The 17,159-nt window shown below is 43.2% G+C and overlaps 1 protein-coding gene across 1 annotated transcript in view; it reads right to left on the bottom strand.

The window, feature by feature from the left end:
* The window catches only part of LOC118207133 (ciliary neurotrophic factor receptor subunit alpha-like), a 115,073-nt gene extending 99,155 nt beyond the window's left edge, over positions 1-15,918 (bottom strand). The window contains exon 1 of the mRNA XM_035380473.1: positions 15,761-15,918. Coding sequence (XP_035236364.1) covers positions 15,761-15,842 — 82 coding nt within the window. The 5' untranslated portion in view covers positions 15,843-15,918. The remainder of the gene's footprint in view (positions 1-15,760) is intronic.
* Between the last annotated feature and the right edge of the window lie 1,241 nt (positions 15,919-17,159).

The following is a 17,159-nucleotide window of genomic DNA, read 5'->3' as shown; positions in this document are numbered from 1 at the left end:
TGAGGACACACTCAGTCTCATTCAGGTGAGGACACACTCAGTCTCATTCAGGTGAGGACGTTCAGTCTCATTTAGGAGAGGACGTTCAGTCTCACTCAGGTGAGGACACATGCAGTCTCACACAGGTGAGGACACACTCAGTCTCATTCAGGTGAGGACACACTCAGTCTCACTCAGGTGAGGACGTTCAGTCTCATTTAGGAGAGGATGTTCAGTCTCACTCAGGTGAGGACACACTCAGTCTCACTCAGGTGAGGACACACTCAGTCTCACTCAGGTGAGGACGTTCAGTCTCATTTAGGAGAGGACGTTCAGTCTCACTCAGGTGAGGACGTTCAGTCTCATTCAGGAGAGGACACACTCAGTCTCACTCAGGTGAGGACGTTCAGTCTCATTTAGGAGAGGATGTTCAGTCTCACTCAGGTGAGGACACATGCAGTCTCACACAGGTGAGGACACACTCAGTCTCATTCAGGTGAGGACACACTCAGTCTCATTCAGGTGAGGACACACTCAGTCTCATTCAGGTGAGGACACATTCAGTCTCACACAGGTGAGGACGTTCAGTCTCATTTAGGAGAGGATGTTCAGTCTCACTCAGGTGAGGACACATGCAGTCTCACACAGGTGAGGACGTATGCTGTCAGGCTTCACTGCCTGCCTGGCCGCTCAGAGCACCTTTTCAGGAGAATGCGCTGCACCCCTGCCCAGATACGCAGTGATAACACAGCACACCTGCCCAGATACACAGTGATAACACAGGACACCAGCGCAGATACACAGTGATAACACAGCACTCCTGCCCAGATACGCAGCGATAACACAGCGCACCTGCCCAGATACGCAGTGATAACACAGCACACCTGCCCAGATACGCAGTGATAACACAGCACACCTGCCCAGATACGCAGTGATAACACAGTTATTGATTTTCAGCTGCACACTTCCTTGCCTTTTTATCTTCAAAAAAGAATTTCATGTTCCTTTTCAGCTGCCAAAACCTTGACACTGAGGCTGTGAAGATTAATGTGAGGTATTGTGCATCCAATGTTTGTACGGACACTTCCTTTCAACACCCACAATTCAGTCTCTATAGCATTACGCAATTTGGAAGAAAAAAAAACTAAGGAAGGTATTTAGAGGGACACACACATCATTCAGACCTCATCTCGGATCAGCGAAACGGTTCATTTGAGAAGATATTCAAACGACTGCAGTTCTGTTTCCATTAGATGGAGAGTAACTCCACCACCCCCTCCATCACCCCCTTCACTAGCGCTGACAGTAGGTGGGGTCAGCAGTTAGCTCAGCGTGTACATTTTAACACCGCTGCGAAGACGTTCGTTGCCTCCCTGCGCTCTGTGTCTCCAAATCTGTCAGCATGGACAAGCTGTGACTCTGGAAAGCAAAAGCTTTCATTCTCAGAAAAACGGCAAAAGACTAAAAAAAGAATGGATTTGACAAGGACTGCAAAGAAATTCTAATCTTGAAAGCACACATGACTATTTTGCACACATGAATTTTTTTTTTTCTAGCTGGACACAGGTAGCAATTTCTCCTTTAAGTGGCAGCACAGTCTTTTAATTATGCCACAAAATGCAAAGATCCCTATAAATTTAGGCTGTCCTAATAGTGATGACACGGCCAGTTTAGTGGAAAGACTGCTGTTCAGGAGGAAGGACGGGCAGTAACAGACAGTGTGGGCAGAACAACACAGCAGCACCATATTGAACCATACCTTTTGTTGGGATTTTGAATTTTTATAACATAATGTTCTCCAAAAAGTTGTTTTGGAAAAAAAAAAAAAAGCTATTGAAAAGACTCACGATTTACACTGCAGGCCTTTGTCTAAAAACATACAGCAACAATTGTCTGGTGACTGAATTGTAGGCTTGTTTGTTAAAGTTGGAAAATCAACAACACAACTCAAATGACACCAACGCAATTCAGACTAATAGTACAATGCATTAGTGATCAATTTTTTAAAAGAAACAGCAGCATAGCTTTGTCTAATTTATTGGACACAATCACAGCATATCGGTCATACAGTGACAGAGCATAGCCAGCATATAGCCTTTGATCATATTCAACACCACTGCAGATCCACTTAAGCCGGGCGTACATAGAAAAAACTGTTTGTGCACTTGACATAAACATATTTGTTTAATATGTTGGGACTAATGTTTATTGAGCAGATTCTTTACAGCCAAGCCTCACTTGTAGCCTGAGAAATGAATAAGGATTCTCAAAAAAAGAGGTTTCCTATTCATCATAAGTAGTATAAGTATAAGTAGACCCTGAAAAAAACAAAAATAATTAAATCATTTTATTTATGTAGATGAGACTGCAGGGAGGGGGTGCGTGTTAAATGAATGACCAGAGCGACAATGGTGGGGCTGTCAAACTCCGTTTTCGGCATAGTTGTTGTGTATCGTCTACTAATGAAACTAAAACAACGCGTTTCTGTTTTTAGCTCACACTTTGGTTGCAGTAGCACCGAATGTTTGAGTTTAGTAGGCACGCCAGCCTGCCGACAACTAGGGGCTTTGTGCTAAGAGGTTAATAACAACAATTGGATGGCAAGCATCCAGATCATCCCATTAGTTTAGGGGACTTAACAGTTCCTACACTTCACTTCCCTCGACAAGAAAATCATATTCATAGCAAATCCCCCCCTGTATAGTTACTGTATAGCTTGCTTGGAATACTCCAGGAAATTGCTAACGGTCCTCTTTAATGGAAGATGAAGTGATTGACAGTATTTTTTATCACCATCATGGCAAACGGAGGTTCCCAAATAAATTTGTCTCAGAGAAGCTTATTTTCCCAAAGCAGATATCCTCCTCCAGGTGTTCCTGCAGGCTGCAGTCATATCAGTGTGTTTAGCTCACAGAGCCACAGTCCAGAGGGAGAAATGATCTACACTGACCGCAATTACCACTCTACTATATCATGAACTATCCGAGAGCAGTACAGAGCAAACACTGGACAAAGTCCGCAATAGAGTACGGGTAAGAGGTAAGGGGCTCTAGGTAATTATGAGTTTGCCAGGTTCAGTCCTGGGTCAGATGTTCTATCGTTGAAATAATTAGAATAAACAACATGCTTTTGAAAATACGGCATACGTACATATACAAATATATATATGCGTTTGTGTGTGTGTGTGCTTTCAAGTGTGTGTGCATGTGTGTGTGTGTGTCCGTGCGTTCATGCGTGCATGTGTGTGTGTTAGCGTATCGACTGTAAGCTATTTTGAATAAAAATGAGATCCTTTGGTGACTACATGGCTAGCAGTGGGAGGCCCAGCATGCAGTGTGTGGTGAGCGTGTAGAGAGGTGCAGTCCTGCAGGATAAGCTGCACTGCAAGGGGAACTGACGGTTGGTATAGCAACACATCCCATAATGACACAGTTAGGTTTATACACCCGAGGTAATATGCATCAAGGATTGCAATTAGAACAATGTGAAAACTTCACTATAGTTTGATCAGAATCCATCAAACTAAAGACTTATGATGTCTGGACTAAAGCCATGACTAAACTGGCAGATGAAAAGGCCTAATGAAGATAATAAACTTTCTGAGGCTTTCAACACACAGTAGCTTGGGCTGCCACAACGCTACACCCCTTACAACCCCCTCCATGTCCCAACACGCTACACTGGAGAGAGGCCTGATGGATAAGGATCAGGCCTTCAAAACATAAGGTTGTTGGTTCAAATTCCAAAGCTGTCATTTCCACGACAGCAAGAAGTCTTTGATGTCTTTAGTTCGTAAAAATGTTGAAAGGTCATGGCCTAACACACAATTATTCACAACTTATCAACTGCCTGTGCAGTCCTCGGGAAACCTTTGCTTATTTATCTGTCTGTGTTCCATAATGTTTTCTCTGTCTATACTTGCGACATGTGCTTGGAACCATATAATTGGTGCTTGCAGTTATATTTATATAATTTATGTGTAATTTATTTCTAGAAGGAATATGGTATGGATATCAGCATTTCCATTCCATATGCATTATTTAGTATATTATCATTATGCATGCTTCGTTCATCAGAAAAGTTTATTAAATATGACAGCTTTTTTTCTTTTTTATCATGACTGTACTAAATATTCAGTAGGAGTCACACTTGCCCTCATCAACAGTTCCATGAAGCAGGAAGCATCAGCAGGTATGGTACTAAATAAACGGGTACAATTCATCACTATCCCTTGAGGCAAGTCCCAAAGTGACAATCCTCCTCACATGCCGACGAGTTACAATGACTTCTTCTCTGAGAAACTCTTCCATAGAAACCCATGTGGACCCAGGCTGCAGTATCTTTGATTCCAGGCCCACTTCCTTCTGCCACCATTCTTTCCAGGCTTCTTTCAGACGGTTTTAGAAAAGCACCCAGTTTCTGAAGACCGGTGTGAATCAGGTCTTATTCCAAGTCAATTTCCTCTCGTATTTGACGTTCCCCTAACAGTTCAGCACACAGTCAGCTCTCACTGTTTTCCAGAGACAATATCCTCTAATCTGCTTTTTGCTGCGATAGGTCAGAATGCTTCTCTGCCGAATTCGAGTCCCCTCAAAGTCATAGTCTCTATCGGCTGCAACACGGCCAAGCGATTCGGTCCAACATCTCCTTAAACCAATTTTCCGAAATGGAATGGAACCCAGCGGCAGGCTGAAATGGGCTGACGGCTTTAAAGACAGCAGGCCTCTTCAATTCTGGATCTGTCATCCGCTGGCTGCTCATGTGTGCGGATGTCCCTTTCGCAATTGATTGGTAGCGTAATGGAAAAACCATACAGATTAATGTGTTTTTGAGACTGCTCGCACGAACAGTGGGTAATTCACTTAGTGGGTTAGGTATATTGTAAAGCACAATACACTACACACAATGCCGTCTGTCGGACTCACGTTAAAAAAGAAAGCAACTGCCAATGTGTCTGGTTGAGGTTGCAATTGGTCATTTTCTTTGTTTGAAATTCCAAATCACAATCTCAGAATCACATTTTGGCAATTTCACCCATTATACGCTGACACATTTATATCTTATATCCTGGTGCTGTGACAGATAAAAATATTGTCCATAAAAAAATCTATTAGCAGCAGGAGAAGAGCAGTCTTTGTGTTGGCTTATTTTCTGCATTATTCTAATATGAAGGACATCACATCTACATTTAGTGTTACCTTATTAGCTTTGCCAAAATGTAATTATGTACACTGTTGTGGAGCATATTTTATTATACGCATTCTGCAATATGCTAATTATGTCATATATTCGATTTTACTGGAAAGCAAATCTGTACAGAAGGCATTTTGCTCATTAGAGAACCTCATGAGACAGTGAAAACTTAATTAATGTAATTACAAAAAGTACAAGAAAATGCTGCCAGTCTGGGGGTTGAAAACTGGTGAAATTTAGTTGAGAACACCCAGAATGTTGTGTGTGCATATATTTCTAGATCAATAAGGCAGGCGTTCTTACGCAAGCTGGAAATGGGCAGAGGGCATTGCATAATTAATTCTCCCACCTCCCACCCCCCGGTTGGCATCACTATCCTTTTTTTCCCTGTTATGGACGCATTCAGTACCACGTGTGTCCAGACATGTAGCCAAGGCTGGAAATGGCGAACAAACACACACACCTGGCACTCTCCCAACCCCCATCTATTCAGAGCTCCCCCCCCTCCCCATTTTCCCCCATCATTTGTCCAAAGCACATCTATATATTTACATATTTATCTTCACACATCTTAGAAACAGGAAATGCACTGGGCAGCTCATAGGTCTTCATTCACTGACAGGTCCCTTGCTCGTGGGAGTAGCTACATGGCACTCAGCTCAATTCCAGAATGTAGCTGCAAGCAGCGATTACAGGGGTCAAATACATCAGACAAATATGTTTACCTTTTTACTGTATGATTTCCCATGTAGCAAACACTAAATAATAAACTAATATGGCAAAATGTATAAACATTGATTGCAAAACTATAGTCCAAGGACATGTGTATTAGGTCTCTAAAGCATGTGAAACATTTATTATGAATGTGACAAAAATTAATTGGACTAAAGTAACAGTTTACATCACTACCATGAAGCCAAATCAGTTTAGATGAGTGGGCACATTAGCACGGTACAAAGTACTTTTTCTTCACACCAGGGAGAGAGTAAAATTAGGAGTTCTCAACAGCAGGAATGCTCCTGAATGGCCGGTACACTGGAAACAGTGTCCAAAAGGCATCTGACCTAAAGTTGAAAATTATTTCAGTTGAGCACAAAATTCATGAACTCTGTTTGGGTATAGCTTCCAGGTATTGCAGTGCCATATATTATCTGAAAATAGGACAGGATAAACAGGTATACGGCTATCTTTAAATAAGTTTTATTTTATCTTGGGATGGTATTTTTTTTCCACAGCACACAGTCTGCTTTGCGGTTCAGCTACAACATAAAGATAACAGGCTCACATTCAGCATTTTTGTTTTTGAGTTACAAATGGCTAAAGGTGTTATTTCTTTTTTTTTTTTTTAAATCAACATTTCAGTGATTTCTTTACTCACTAAACTGTAAGTAATAAATGACACTTGCATTTAACATTCAGGAGCGGAATGAATCCAGGCAACACTATTATACTTTTTTATTTGTAGTTTATAAGAAATGTATCAATACTGCATGTTCTGAAATAGATAAACAGTTAATAGTTAAATATTTGCTGCTTTGTAGTATTTAATAGACAAACGATGGGTGGGGGACAGATTAGAGTTGTGACAGAACTGAAACTCGTCACGTGAACATCAATTTTATTATTAATTTTTTTCATATCGAAACAAGCTTTTGTGACTAGCAGTTTTTTAATAAATTCTAGACCAGGAAAAAGATGATATTTGATAATAGTTATAATGCTGAGAGGAGCAAGGGAACGTGGGGGTACTGACAAAAAAAAAAAATTTGTTTTGTAAATGTATTTTTGATTCATAATTCAAGCCAAAAATGACTTTATTTTAACTTGTCTTTCCACAGGATTTCACTGAGCCCAGGAGGAGATCTGAAAGCAGAAACAGATTCTGTGTCGACCTGTACAGCCTGAGACATAATGCAAGCAGAAACAGACTCTGTGTAGACCTGTACAGCCTGACGCTTAATGTAAGCAGCGTGTCACATTAATCTTTGAAGCTACGCAAGAAACACTTCAAAGCCTGAAAGAAAAGATCTCCGTGTCGCCTTCTGCAGGTGCTGACAGTGTTAACGTGTAATGCACCTGGATCTGGATCCTGGGACAGGAGGCAGCGGTGTGAGGGGATCAGCGGCACCTGCTCGTTTTCACACAACGAGAGCCGTAGGGCTGGGGAGGCTGTCATCGGACCTCCAGAACCAGAAGGCATGTGTTCTGCATTATGTGAACACTAACATATCTACATATGCAAAACGTGAAGATAAAATGACAGCCTTTGATCAGGGTAATTTGCAACTGCTCGGGAAAAAAAATCCACGTCTTGAGAGGATCACCTAAGTCTGTTTGCTACCTTGAAGAAATCAAAAGGTTCACCTTGTCAATAATAGGAAGTGACAAAAGTTGTGATGAGTGCAAGATTTGTCTTTGAATTATACAGAACAAAGATCCACAAGACATGTATCAGATTTGTGAGCTGCTTTTAGAAACTGAACAGGACAGTTCTTTGGGTATTTTTACTCCAGCTTTAACATTTACCTAGCAAGAAATTCTTAGGTTTATCAGAGATAAAACAAACAAGTAAAAACCAATAAAACTCATTCCCACTTGAGCTACAGTACTTTAGGCATTAAGACGGCAATTTTTGTTTGTAATTCCATTAAATATTTTAATAATAAAGTTGTGTATCAAAGTTTATCCTGGCATTCTACAGCGTAAATGGGATCAGAATCAAGTTCCTTAATGAAAAGTGACAATTTCTTGGTTTGAAATTTTCATGACTGACCAAATCCAAAATACATCAACCGTTAATGGAAATGAATATTTTCAATATTATACAATCTAACAACATTATATTAGATAAAAAGTTAACCTTTTAATGGAAAAATAAATGCTATTTCATGCATACTATAGTTACTTTCACAGCAGCAATCTCAGTAAGGTAACTGTGTGGCAGCACAGGCAAAATCAGCACAATCTGCCTTGTGGAAGCACACTCCAGGCTCGTTATTGGGTGTGTACTCTTAATGTTACGAACGCTTTCACACCTGTCAAAATGAACATAAATGGAGAAGTAAATACGCAAGCCCAGAATAGCTGTCACAGGTACCTCATAATCAACATAAATAGCAATCTCACAATTTTTGAATCGGGGGAAAAGTGTAGAAAGAGAAAGTATTTTGGGGATAAGCATTTCAGCGTGCTCTTTGGTCTCTGGCATTTAAATGAGCACAGGGCTCAGTGGTCTGTGGGCTCTCTGTGCAGCTGGTAGCAGGGCACAAACAGAAGTGTCTGTGTTACAGACAGAGATGCTCCCCCCCCCCCCTTAACCAGGGCAGAAGCAGGGCTCAAATAAGTGATTGAGTGCTCTGGAGTATAATTTGCAATTTAACAGCTTCATAAAAATAAAACACAAACAAGCCAGCACAGCTATCCAATCATGCAACCAACCACTTTCAGGCCACCATACACCCCCCCCCCCCCCACCCCCCTTTTTTTTTTAGAAGGGCATGATATAATTTCACATATTCCTTCTGTGGTACATTTTAGCCCAAAGCCAGATTCAAATATGATGCATTACTCCAACAAATACCAACTAATTTAAAGGTTCCCCTCTCCTGCTCACCATGTAATTACTTCAGATGAATGTTGCTGCTTTTGACCGGAAAATCCAATGGAGACAGAGAAGAAAAATCAACAAAATAATTTGAATTTAATTTTCTGACAATATTGTTTAGAGGAAAATGATGTCTGTGACTAACACCATAGATTTATCTGTTTTGCTATAACCACATATTTAATTTGGCATCGGACACAATTCATACCAATAGCTTCAGTCCACACTGAAGCTATTGTAATTTAATTTTCCATTTTCATCTTCATTACATTTTCTCCAATATACGATATTCTAAAGAATTTTAGAATTATATATTTCCATATTTAGAACATACTTTATCCTGAACATGAAATCATTTTGGATGGCAAGAAATTCAAACTGTAATTACGAGCCAGTATCTGATTGCGTCATTATGAGCAATATCATTTAATGCACCCAGATCCCTGTACATAATATTTAATATAAAGAGCACAAATGTAATTTCATCACATTAGACAAAATTAAAAGCCTTTCATGTATGGCATTCAAATTATAGCCTATTGCATGCTGAGCTCTTGGGTGAAAAAAGACATTTGATGTTGTATTGCAGTGCTTTCATTTTCTGGCTGTCCTATGACATGCTATGGATCAAGGTAACATTGGACTTTAATTTAACTCTTTTTCACAAACACAAATTGGTGTTATTTTAGTGACTGCTGAATTTCACACAGTGTGTTTGTGAAGGAAAAAAGCTTGCATTCAGTTGAGAGTCAAGTTAAGGACACATGTTTATTGAATTAAAGAAAGAGGTTCTGTACTGAACTACAGTCCCCATCATGCAATTGGGCACTTCCACACACACTATCATTCCTATGACTACTCAGCCGATTGAATTCACAATAAGTTGAGTATTGATAGGCATCAATTTAAGGATTTCCTTAACTGAACAGCCAGCCGTAAAAAAACAATTGCAGCCAAAATCATGTTTAGTGAATTTGTGTGAAGGCCATTGCAGTATTGTTTAATCCTGCTATTGACCTGCCAGAACAGTGGTGAATATTAATAAAAGTAAGTTCAATATTGTGACATTACTAACGTCCTTGCGCCTGTTAGTTCAATATTTGTGCATTTATAAAAATGCCCCTGTAGCTTTGTTCATGAATTATTAAACAGAGTATAAATTAAAATAACCATTAACCATAATAGAAAATGTAACCATTGGCAATTGCCTTACAGCATAAAATTTAAAACGCTGGTATTTTATGAAGTGAGCGCAGAGACTGTAAATGTGGATTCATGTCGCTTCAACAGAGACCACCTCTTTTTGAACGGGCTGACTAGAGCACCTCTGATTCTACTCCCCACCGAGTGCGGTCCAAAGTGCTTCCCACTCAGAATGTCTGCTGCAGGATTAGTTTGCAAATTCTCCTCCCTGGGAACGGGCCAGAAGACAAACACCTCGCACTTGTTCAGGTTTTGTATTACCCTCACTGCTTGTGGCCCGAATCCTAATTAATGACCATTCGCATGCTGTTGCTTTCTATGAAAAGACCCTAAGTGAAACGAAAATTAGTTTCTGATGCTTGAGTCTAACTTAAACTGACAAGCTTGTTTTTCCACACAGCACAGGACTGGGACCACCGTCAACCTAAAGTTTTCCGCCTGGTTTTCTTCTCTTTCTAAGCGTGTTTTTGGAGTCACAACTGATAATGTAGATATATCCCGGGAATCCATCCATCCATCCATCCATTTTATAAATGCTTGGTCCAAGTCAGGGTTGCGGTGGCAACAGAGCAAGCAGAGCAGCCCAGACGTGCCTCTCCCCAGCGACTTCCTTAGACTCCTCCCAGTGGATCCCAAGGCGATCCCAGGCCAGCCGGAGAATATAATCCCTCCAGTGTGTCCTAGGTCTACCCCTGGGTCTCCTCCCCTGTATACAGGGAATCTTTCGGTGATTCGTTATTTTCTGTCAAAGACGGTGCACTTACTGAACTGACCGATTGCTGATGTGCATGTCATTAAGCGATGCGTGAAAAAAACTGGCAGAGTATCGCCGTCAAAACACCCGGGTGTGATGTCATTAGCAGGTGGGGGGCGGAGTGTAATGACAGGCCTGACTTTCTGATTGGTTGCTTGAAAAAGCACGATGTAAAAACAACAGTAAAAATAAAGTAAATACTGGGCACACTACAAGGCATCCTCCACACAAGGGTTGGCATCGCCACCGTACTGCAGCACAAAGAGCTGCTTCATCTTTTCAGTACTGCTGTCTGCTCTTTGCTATCAGTGTTACCCTGTTAATAACAGACTATGGCCTGGAATCGATCTGCTTTTTTCCCCTTAACTTTGACTCTCAGTTACAAGCAAGTGTTACTTTTCTCCGGCGCAAAACAAACTCTTGAAATTAATTGAGTCAAAGGGCAGGAACGAGCGTTGGCTGAATCCAGGCGTATGTCAATTACACGCTCAATTTATCTGGATCAATTACGGTCCGCACGCCGGGCCCAGGCCCTCTGCACGCCGGGCCCAGGCCCTCCGCACGCCGGGCTCAGGCCCTCCGCACGCCGGGCTCAGGCCCTCCGCACGCCGGGCTCAGGCCCTCCACACGCCGGGCCCAGGCCCTCTACACGCCGGGCTCAGGCCCTCCGCACGCCGGGCTCAGGCCCTCCGCACGCCGGGCCCAGGCCCTCCGCACGCCGGGCCCAGGCCCTCTACACGCCGGGCTCAGGCCCTCCGCACGCCGGGCTCAGGCCCTCCGCACGCCGGGCCCAGGCCCTCCGCACGCCGGGCTCAGGCCCTCCGCACGCTGGGCTCAGGCCCTCCGCACGCCGGGCTCAGGCCCTCCGCAGGAAGGCCGGCCGCCGGTTTAACCGAGGAGCGGGACGCACGGTCGTAAAGTAACTTCGTCTGAAATGGCGGGTGAGTCCGTGCGCGCCAGTCGCTCAGGAGAACCATGAGCCCCAGCACTTCTGCACCCTGCTGAAGACACATTCCGCCAAAACCGTCCGATCTGCTAAAGGCCTCCTCTCCAGCGACATTCAGCGGTGGAGCCGTGGCACCGTTCATCACGGAAAATAAAAGTCCTCATCTCCAGCGTTCCCTTCATTTCCGCCCTCTCCATATTTGCGTTACAGAGTCTGCTTTTGATAAATGCTTGTTTTAGATTAACATCTGTAAGCATGCATGAAAGCAAGGAGACATATTTCCCCTGACAAGAGCGGTATAGGAGACCAAGAAAAACATGGTATCCATGCCAGATAATCCTTTCATTATTACATTACTCCATTTATTTTATTATTTATGATCTCTGTTTATACTCTTTCCTATATATATATATATATATATATGACCAAAAGTATCTGGACACCCCTTGGTCTGGGGCTATTTTTCATAGTTTGGGCTAGGCCCCTTTGTTCCAGTGAAGGCAAATCTTAATACTACAGCATACAATCACGATCTAGAGAATTCTGTGCTTCCCCAACAATTTGGGGAAGGCCCTTTCCAGTTTCAGCATGACAGTGCACACAGCAAGGTCCATATATAAAGGGTTTTTCTGAGAATGGTGTGGAAAAACTTGACTGGCCTGCACAGAGCCCTGACCTCAACTCCATCCAACACCTTTGGGATCAATTGGAAAGCACACTGCTAGCCAGGTCTAATCGCCCAATCAGTGCCTGACCACATATATATACTGTATATGCATTCTTCTCATAGACTTTTCATACATTGAATGGCTAGTCAATGGCTTGCATTCTAATCTTTGGCTCTCAAATACTTTTTTATCCTCACCAAAACAAACTCTCTAAATTATGTCTGAGAAGGAAAAAAGCTGCACTTGTGAACACATGCGCACATAAACACACACACATAAAAACACACACACACACACACATTTTGGAATTTCTTTTTCATTATTTTTGGAAGTAATGAGCGATCTCTCATAAAGAAAGAGAAACGGAGAAGTGCTGTTGCTGTGCTGATGACTGTGTGATGGCGGCAGGTAAAGGTGATAAATGCAGCTGTCACCCAAAGGACATTACATTCCCGCTCCGTGATTGGTCTGGAAACCGTTCTGAACAATCTTGTCTTTCGATGGGTTTCTCACCCGCCTCAATGATAAATCAAAAGAACAACACGGACTTCCAATCATTTCCCCGGAACACTGTATCACTCCGAAAGGGATTTACACTGCATACACCATGTCCCCTCCTCTTTAGATTGATTTCAGTAAAAGTATTCTATGTCCTCTTCACATGTTATGGCTGGTACCCATACAGTGCAAAGTACAACGCAATTTTTGAGCATCTCAGTACAGACATCCCGTTTCTGTGACGTTACATTTATTTAAGTCAGCCACCAATTCAATTTGATTTGATTTGACTTCTATTGGACTTTTTTTTCGGATACACTTTCAGAAACATGCTTCACTAGAAAACAGGGAATTGGAAAATTGGGAAAGATTGGGACAGAAATTGAGGTGATTCGTTTTCTGTATAACAAAAACATAAAGAGAGAGTCACAAATTCTGTTTTCTGGAAAGCATGCAATACTTCTGTAATAACCCATAAACAGCAAAATTCTTCTTGGTTGTTGTTTGTTTTGATGAGAGTCGTATGATATAAAAGCCTGTCTTCCGGTCTTCATCACTCAAACAAATAGGCTGTCTAGCCCATCCATTTTCCTGATATGTTTTCTACAAGTAAATCTTCATACATGTCTGCAACTGTCCATTTCATCAAAAGTATGGCAGTATGAAAATAAGAATAATTATCCTGAAGAATAAGGACAAATGGCCACAAAGTCAATGCCACAAGAATACCTTTCTCTAGAGACTGAGCAGTCTACATGCCGTGTAAATTTATTTGATGGCATAAAACCTTGCCAGAACTCCAGTGCGTTCTAAACAAATGCATTTCAGTTTTAAAAAATATGATATTGCCACAGTAACAGCAGCATAATTTGATGGAATTATAATGTCGAGCAGTATAACACATACTAAGGTTCATTTATTGCTTTGTAACATAGCAGCTTTTGTTTCAGTGATAACTGTTAGTTTATCAACCCAATTTAAAACTGAAGGCATAAACTGAACCGGTACCAAAGCATAAATAAAAGATTTATGCTGTTATGGACTGTAGTTTTACCCCTGCAGATCTGTAATGCCTAACCGTTCCAAAGTTAGCCATATCTAGAATAATGCTGTAATCCAGTATAATAATACCAACCAATATGCCCACAGACTGAATGCGTTACAAACACTGAAGAGTATGTTCCCAGCGCAAATCAACTGAGATGCAATTAGCTTTGTGGCACTGTCTATTATAAAAATGTATATGTTTAAACATATCGGATTGGTAGACATCTGGTGCAGATTCAAGACGATGGGGATTGTATGATTGCTTTGTCCTTGTAACAGGTGCCATTGTTTTTTTTTAAACCACCGATTAAAAGAAAATGTCTGAATTTATTTCTATTTGCAGTGTTATTCAGGACTGCCTCCTGAGCTCATTTAGCACTAATTACACCTCCTACTCGTGCCCTCGGGGGGATTAATACACTGTTTAAAATGTCACGTTTCTCTCTCTGCGTTTGAGTAGCGAGCGTCTGTAACTGGCGACGTTCCTCTGAAAGTATTTCGGGCACCAGCGCGCCCCGCCTTGCGGCCGCTCCGTTAACTGCGCCGTTCGGAAACGGGTCTCCCGTCGGCCGGGCTCTTGATTAACGGAAGTCGAGACGAATGGAATAATTGCTGGGAAGCGGCAGATTGGGACCGTTACTGGAAGCAGTAAGTTGTGACACGCATCATCGAGTGATGTCAGCGGAGACTGTAAATCGCCCACGGCGAGAGAGCCGGACCTGGGCGTGAATACCAAACACGGGCACGGCCTGAGGCGGCGGGCCGCTCCGTCTCCATGACACCACCGCCACCGAAAGCGCATCAAACTGATGGAATGTCAATCAAGTGCGGCTTCAGATCACTGGCCATCGCCATAACGACAACGGCAATAACAGGTGAAGTCATGAAAGACCGATGTACCAGCAAGGCTGTGGTTGCATAGGAACAGATCACACCTAAGAGATTAATAATCTGACCTTGTATGTGTCAATATATCCATTTCTGAAATAGGTGACTTTTTCACAATTTTCCTGCTTTTTTTTTTTTCTTCTGGTTCTCATAAATATATTCCACAAGACAGGGCGAGTTATTATGGGGTTTTTTCTCATTATAGAACATTTCTATAAAAACACCAGGGTGGGTGTGACACTTCCACAAAAGCATTTTCCACAGCCTTTATACCTGAGATTAATCTATTGAAGAACCTTGAGAGGAAATCTGGGGTACCATTATTTAAAATTTCAAACAATCAGTCGTCTCATATTTTCCGTTAATAAATCGACAATGTTGGGTGAAAATAAAAGAAACAGCAGAAGTGTTTCCAGTGACTGAAAGCTGATAGCCCCTTTGACACTGACAGATAAAACGGTGTTGTTATAACCCCTTTTCTGTATTCCATCTCTTTGAGCAGCCTAACAAAGTGACTCTAACTTCCATCCCTCCCCTCATTGTCCAGGGTGATAATCGCACTTTTTTGTTCAGCCGTTTCATCTGACCAAGTGACTTTTTTTAGATACAGTGCAAAAGCCAGCGTGTAACTCAACACCCCACGCATCTCCACGGTCAGGTGACCCATGGTCAGGTGACCGGCAGCTGAGTCTGTGCGCGAGTATGCGATCTCTTCGCGGTCCTTCCAGGGGGGAGGGAGTGTCCAGATGTTCCAGGACGCGAGGACAATGAAACCGCACACACATAAGACCGGCCCAGCAGTACTGCCACACAGGGAGGGGGGCGGCAGATAAAACAGGGACTGGAGGGGAAGGGTCTTGGAGGGGAAGTGTTTCAGAGGGAAAGCGTTTTGGAGGGGAAGGGTTTTGGAGGGGAAGTGTTTCAGAGGGAAAGCGTTTTGGAGGGAAAGCGTTTTGGAGGGGAGGCGTTTCGGGACTTACCTTGCTGGCTGCGCCTCTGTGCGATCACCACCACCACCGCGGCGAGCACCACGCAGCACACCGAGGTGACGACGTTGGCCATCTGTGGAGGACAAACGCGCCGGTTAGCGTTAGCGTCCGGCTTCAGCGGGGCGAGTGCGGGGGGGGGCAGGAGCAGAGCTGAGTCGATCCGGGGCGGGGAGGGAGCAAGTCCTCTTTCTGCTCCACGCTGTGATCTCACAGCGCTCTCCCCCTCTTTCGCACTCGCTCTGTCTCTCCCTCCCTCCCTCCCTCCCAAGGCCGCCTTCAGGAGCTCATCAGCGAAGCGATAATCCAAGAGGCGTGCCAGCCCAGGGAGTGCCACGTTTTAAAGGGACAGCATTACTGAAAGACCAGCTTACTCAGCAACACCCTACTGCCGCCCATTAACTTCCTAACCCCGCCCTCTGCCTCCATGACTCCACCCAACGCCCCTTAACCCCACCCACCACCTCCATAACCACACCCACTGACTCCATAACCCCGCCTTCTGCCTCCATGACCCTGCTCGTTACCTCCATAACCACACCCACTGCCACCACGACCACACCCACCACCTCCATAACCCCACCTGCCACCTCTATGACCCCACCCACGACTCCATAACCCCACCCACTGGCTCCCTAACCCGGCCCTCCCCGTCTGGGACAGTTTGATAATTGCATGCAGACAGTGCAGGGCTCTGTGCACTGTTCAGTGTCCCCACGTCCCCGTGTTCCGGGAACTGGGGGCGCAGAGGCGCACATGCCTTCACGGCAGGAGTTTGCGTGTCAGATGAGCGACTCCAGGCTGTTATCAAAGAGCACTTTCCCATTGATATAAGGCACAAGCACATCTGCATCTCTGATGAGCATGAGCAACATGCACATCTCCAAGGAGACCGTCCTCATCTGAAACAAACAGACTCAACTGGTCAGCCCAACCCACAAAGACTATTTTAAGTGAATGTACTGTAACTGTGAACAAATATATAAAACTATTCCGTTTTTAACTCAACTTAAGTTCTGAAAAGGCTTCCCCTACAAGCGTGCACTCACATCATACACACACATTTGTGATTTATACACAAATCAACACAATTCAATTTTTACTAGTGAATTGTGTTCTTGCTAATCCACCGAGGGGTGTATTTCCTTTGTCTGTGTATTCACGATGAGCTGCAGTTTAATACGGAAACCTTTCCCCCACCTCTTCACAACCCATTAGACCTACATTACGTAATGCAAGATAACATGAATAGAAAGACATGAGCCATTTCACACGCTAATCCTTATATCATATCGCATTTCGGAGATGGCCATGAAATGCATTTAACACAATAAAGAAACGGAAGACAAAGGATCACACACAATGGTTGGAACCTGTTTCCATCCTCCCCAGG

This window comes from Anguilla anguilla, chromosome 10, assembly GCF_013347855.1.
Source record: "Anguilla anguilla isolate fAngAng1 chromosome 10, fAngAng1.pri, whole genome shotgun sequence".
NCBI lineage: Eukaryota > Metazoa > Chordata > Actinopteri > Anguilliformes > Anguillidae > Anguilla > Anguilla anguilla.
This window is presented reverse-complemented; position numbering and strand designations above follow the sequence as displayed.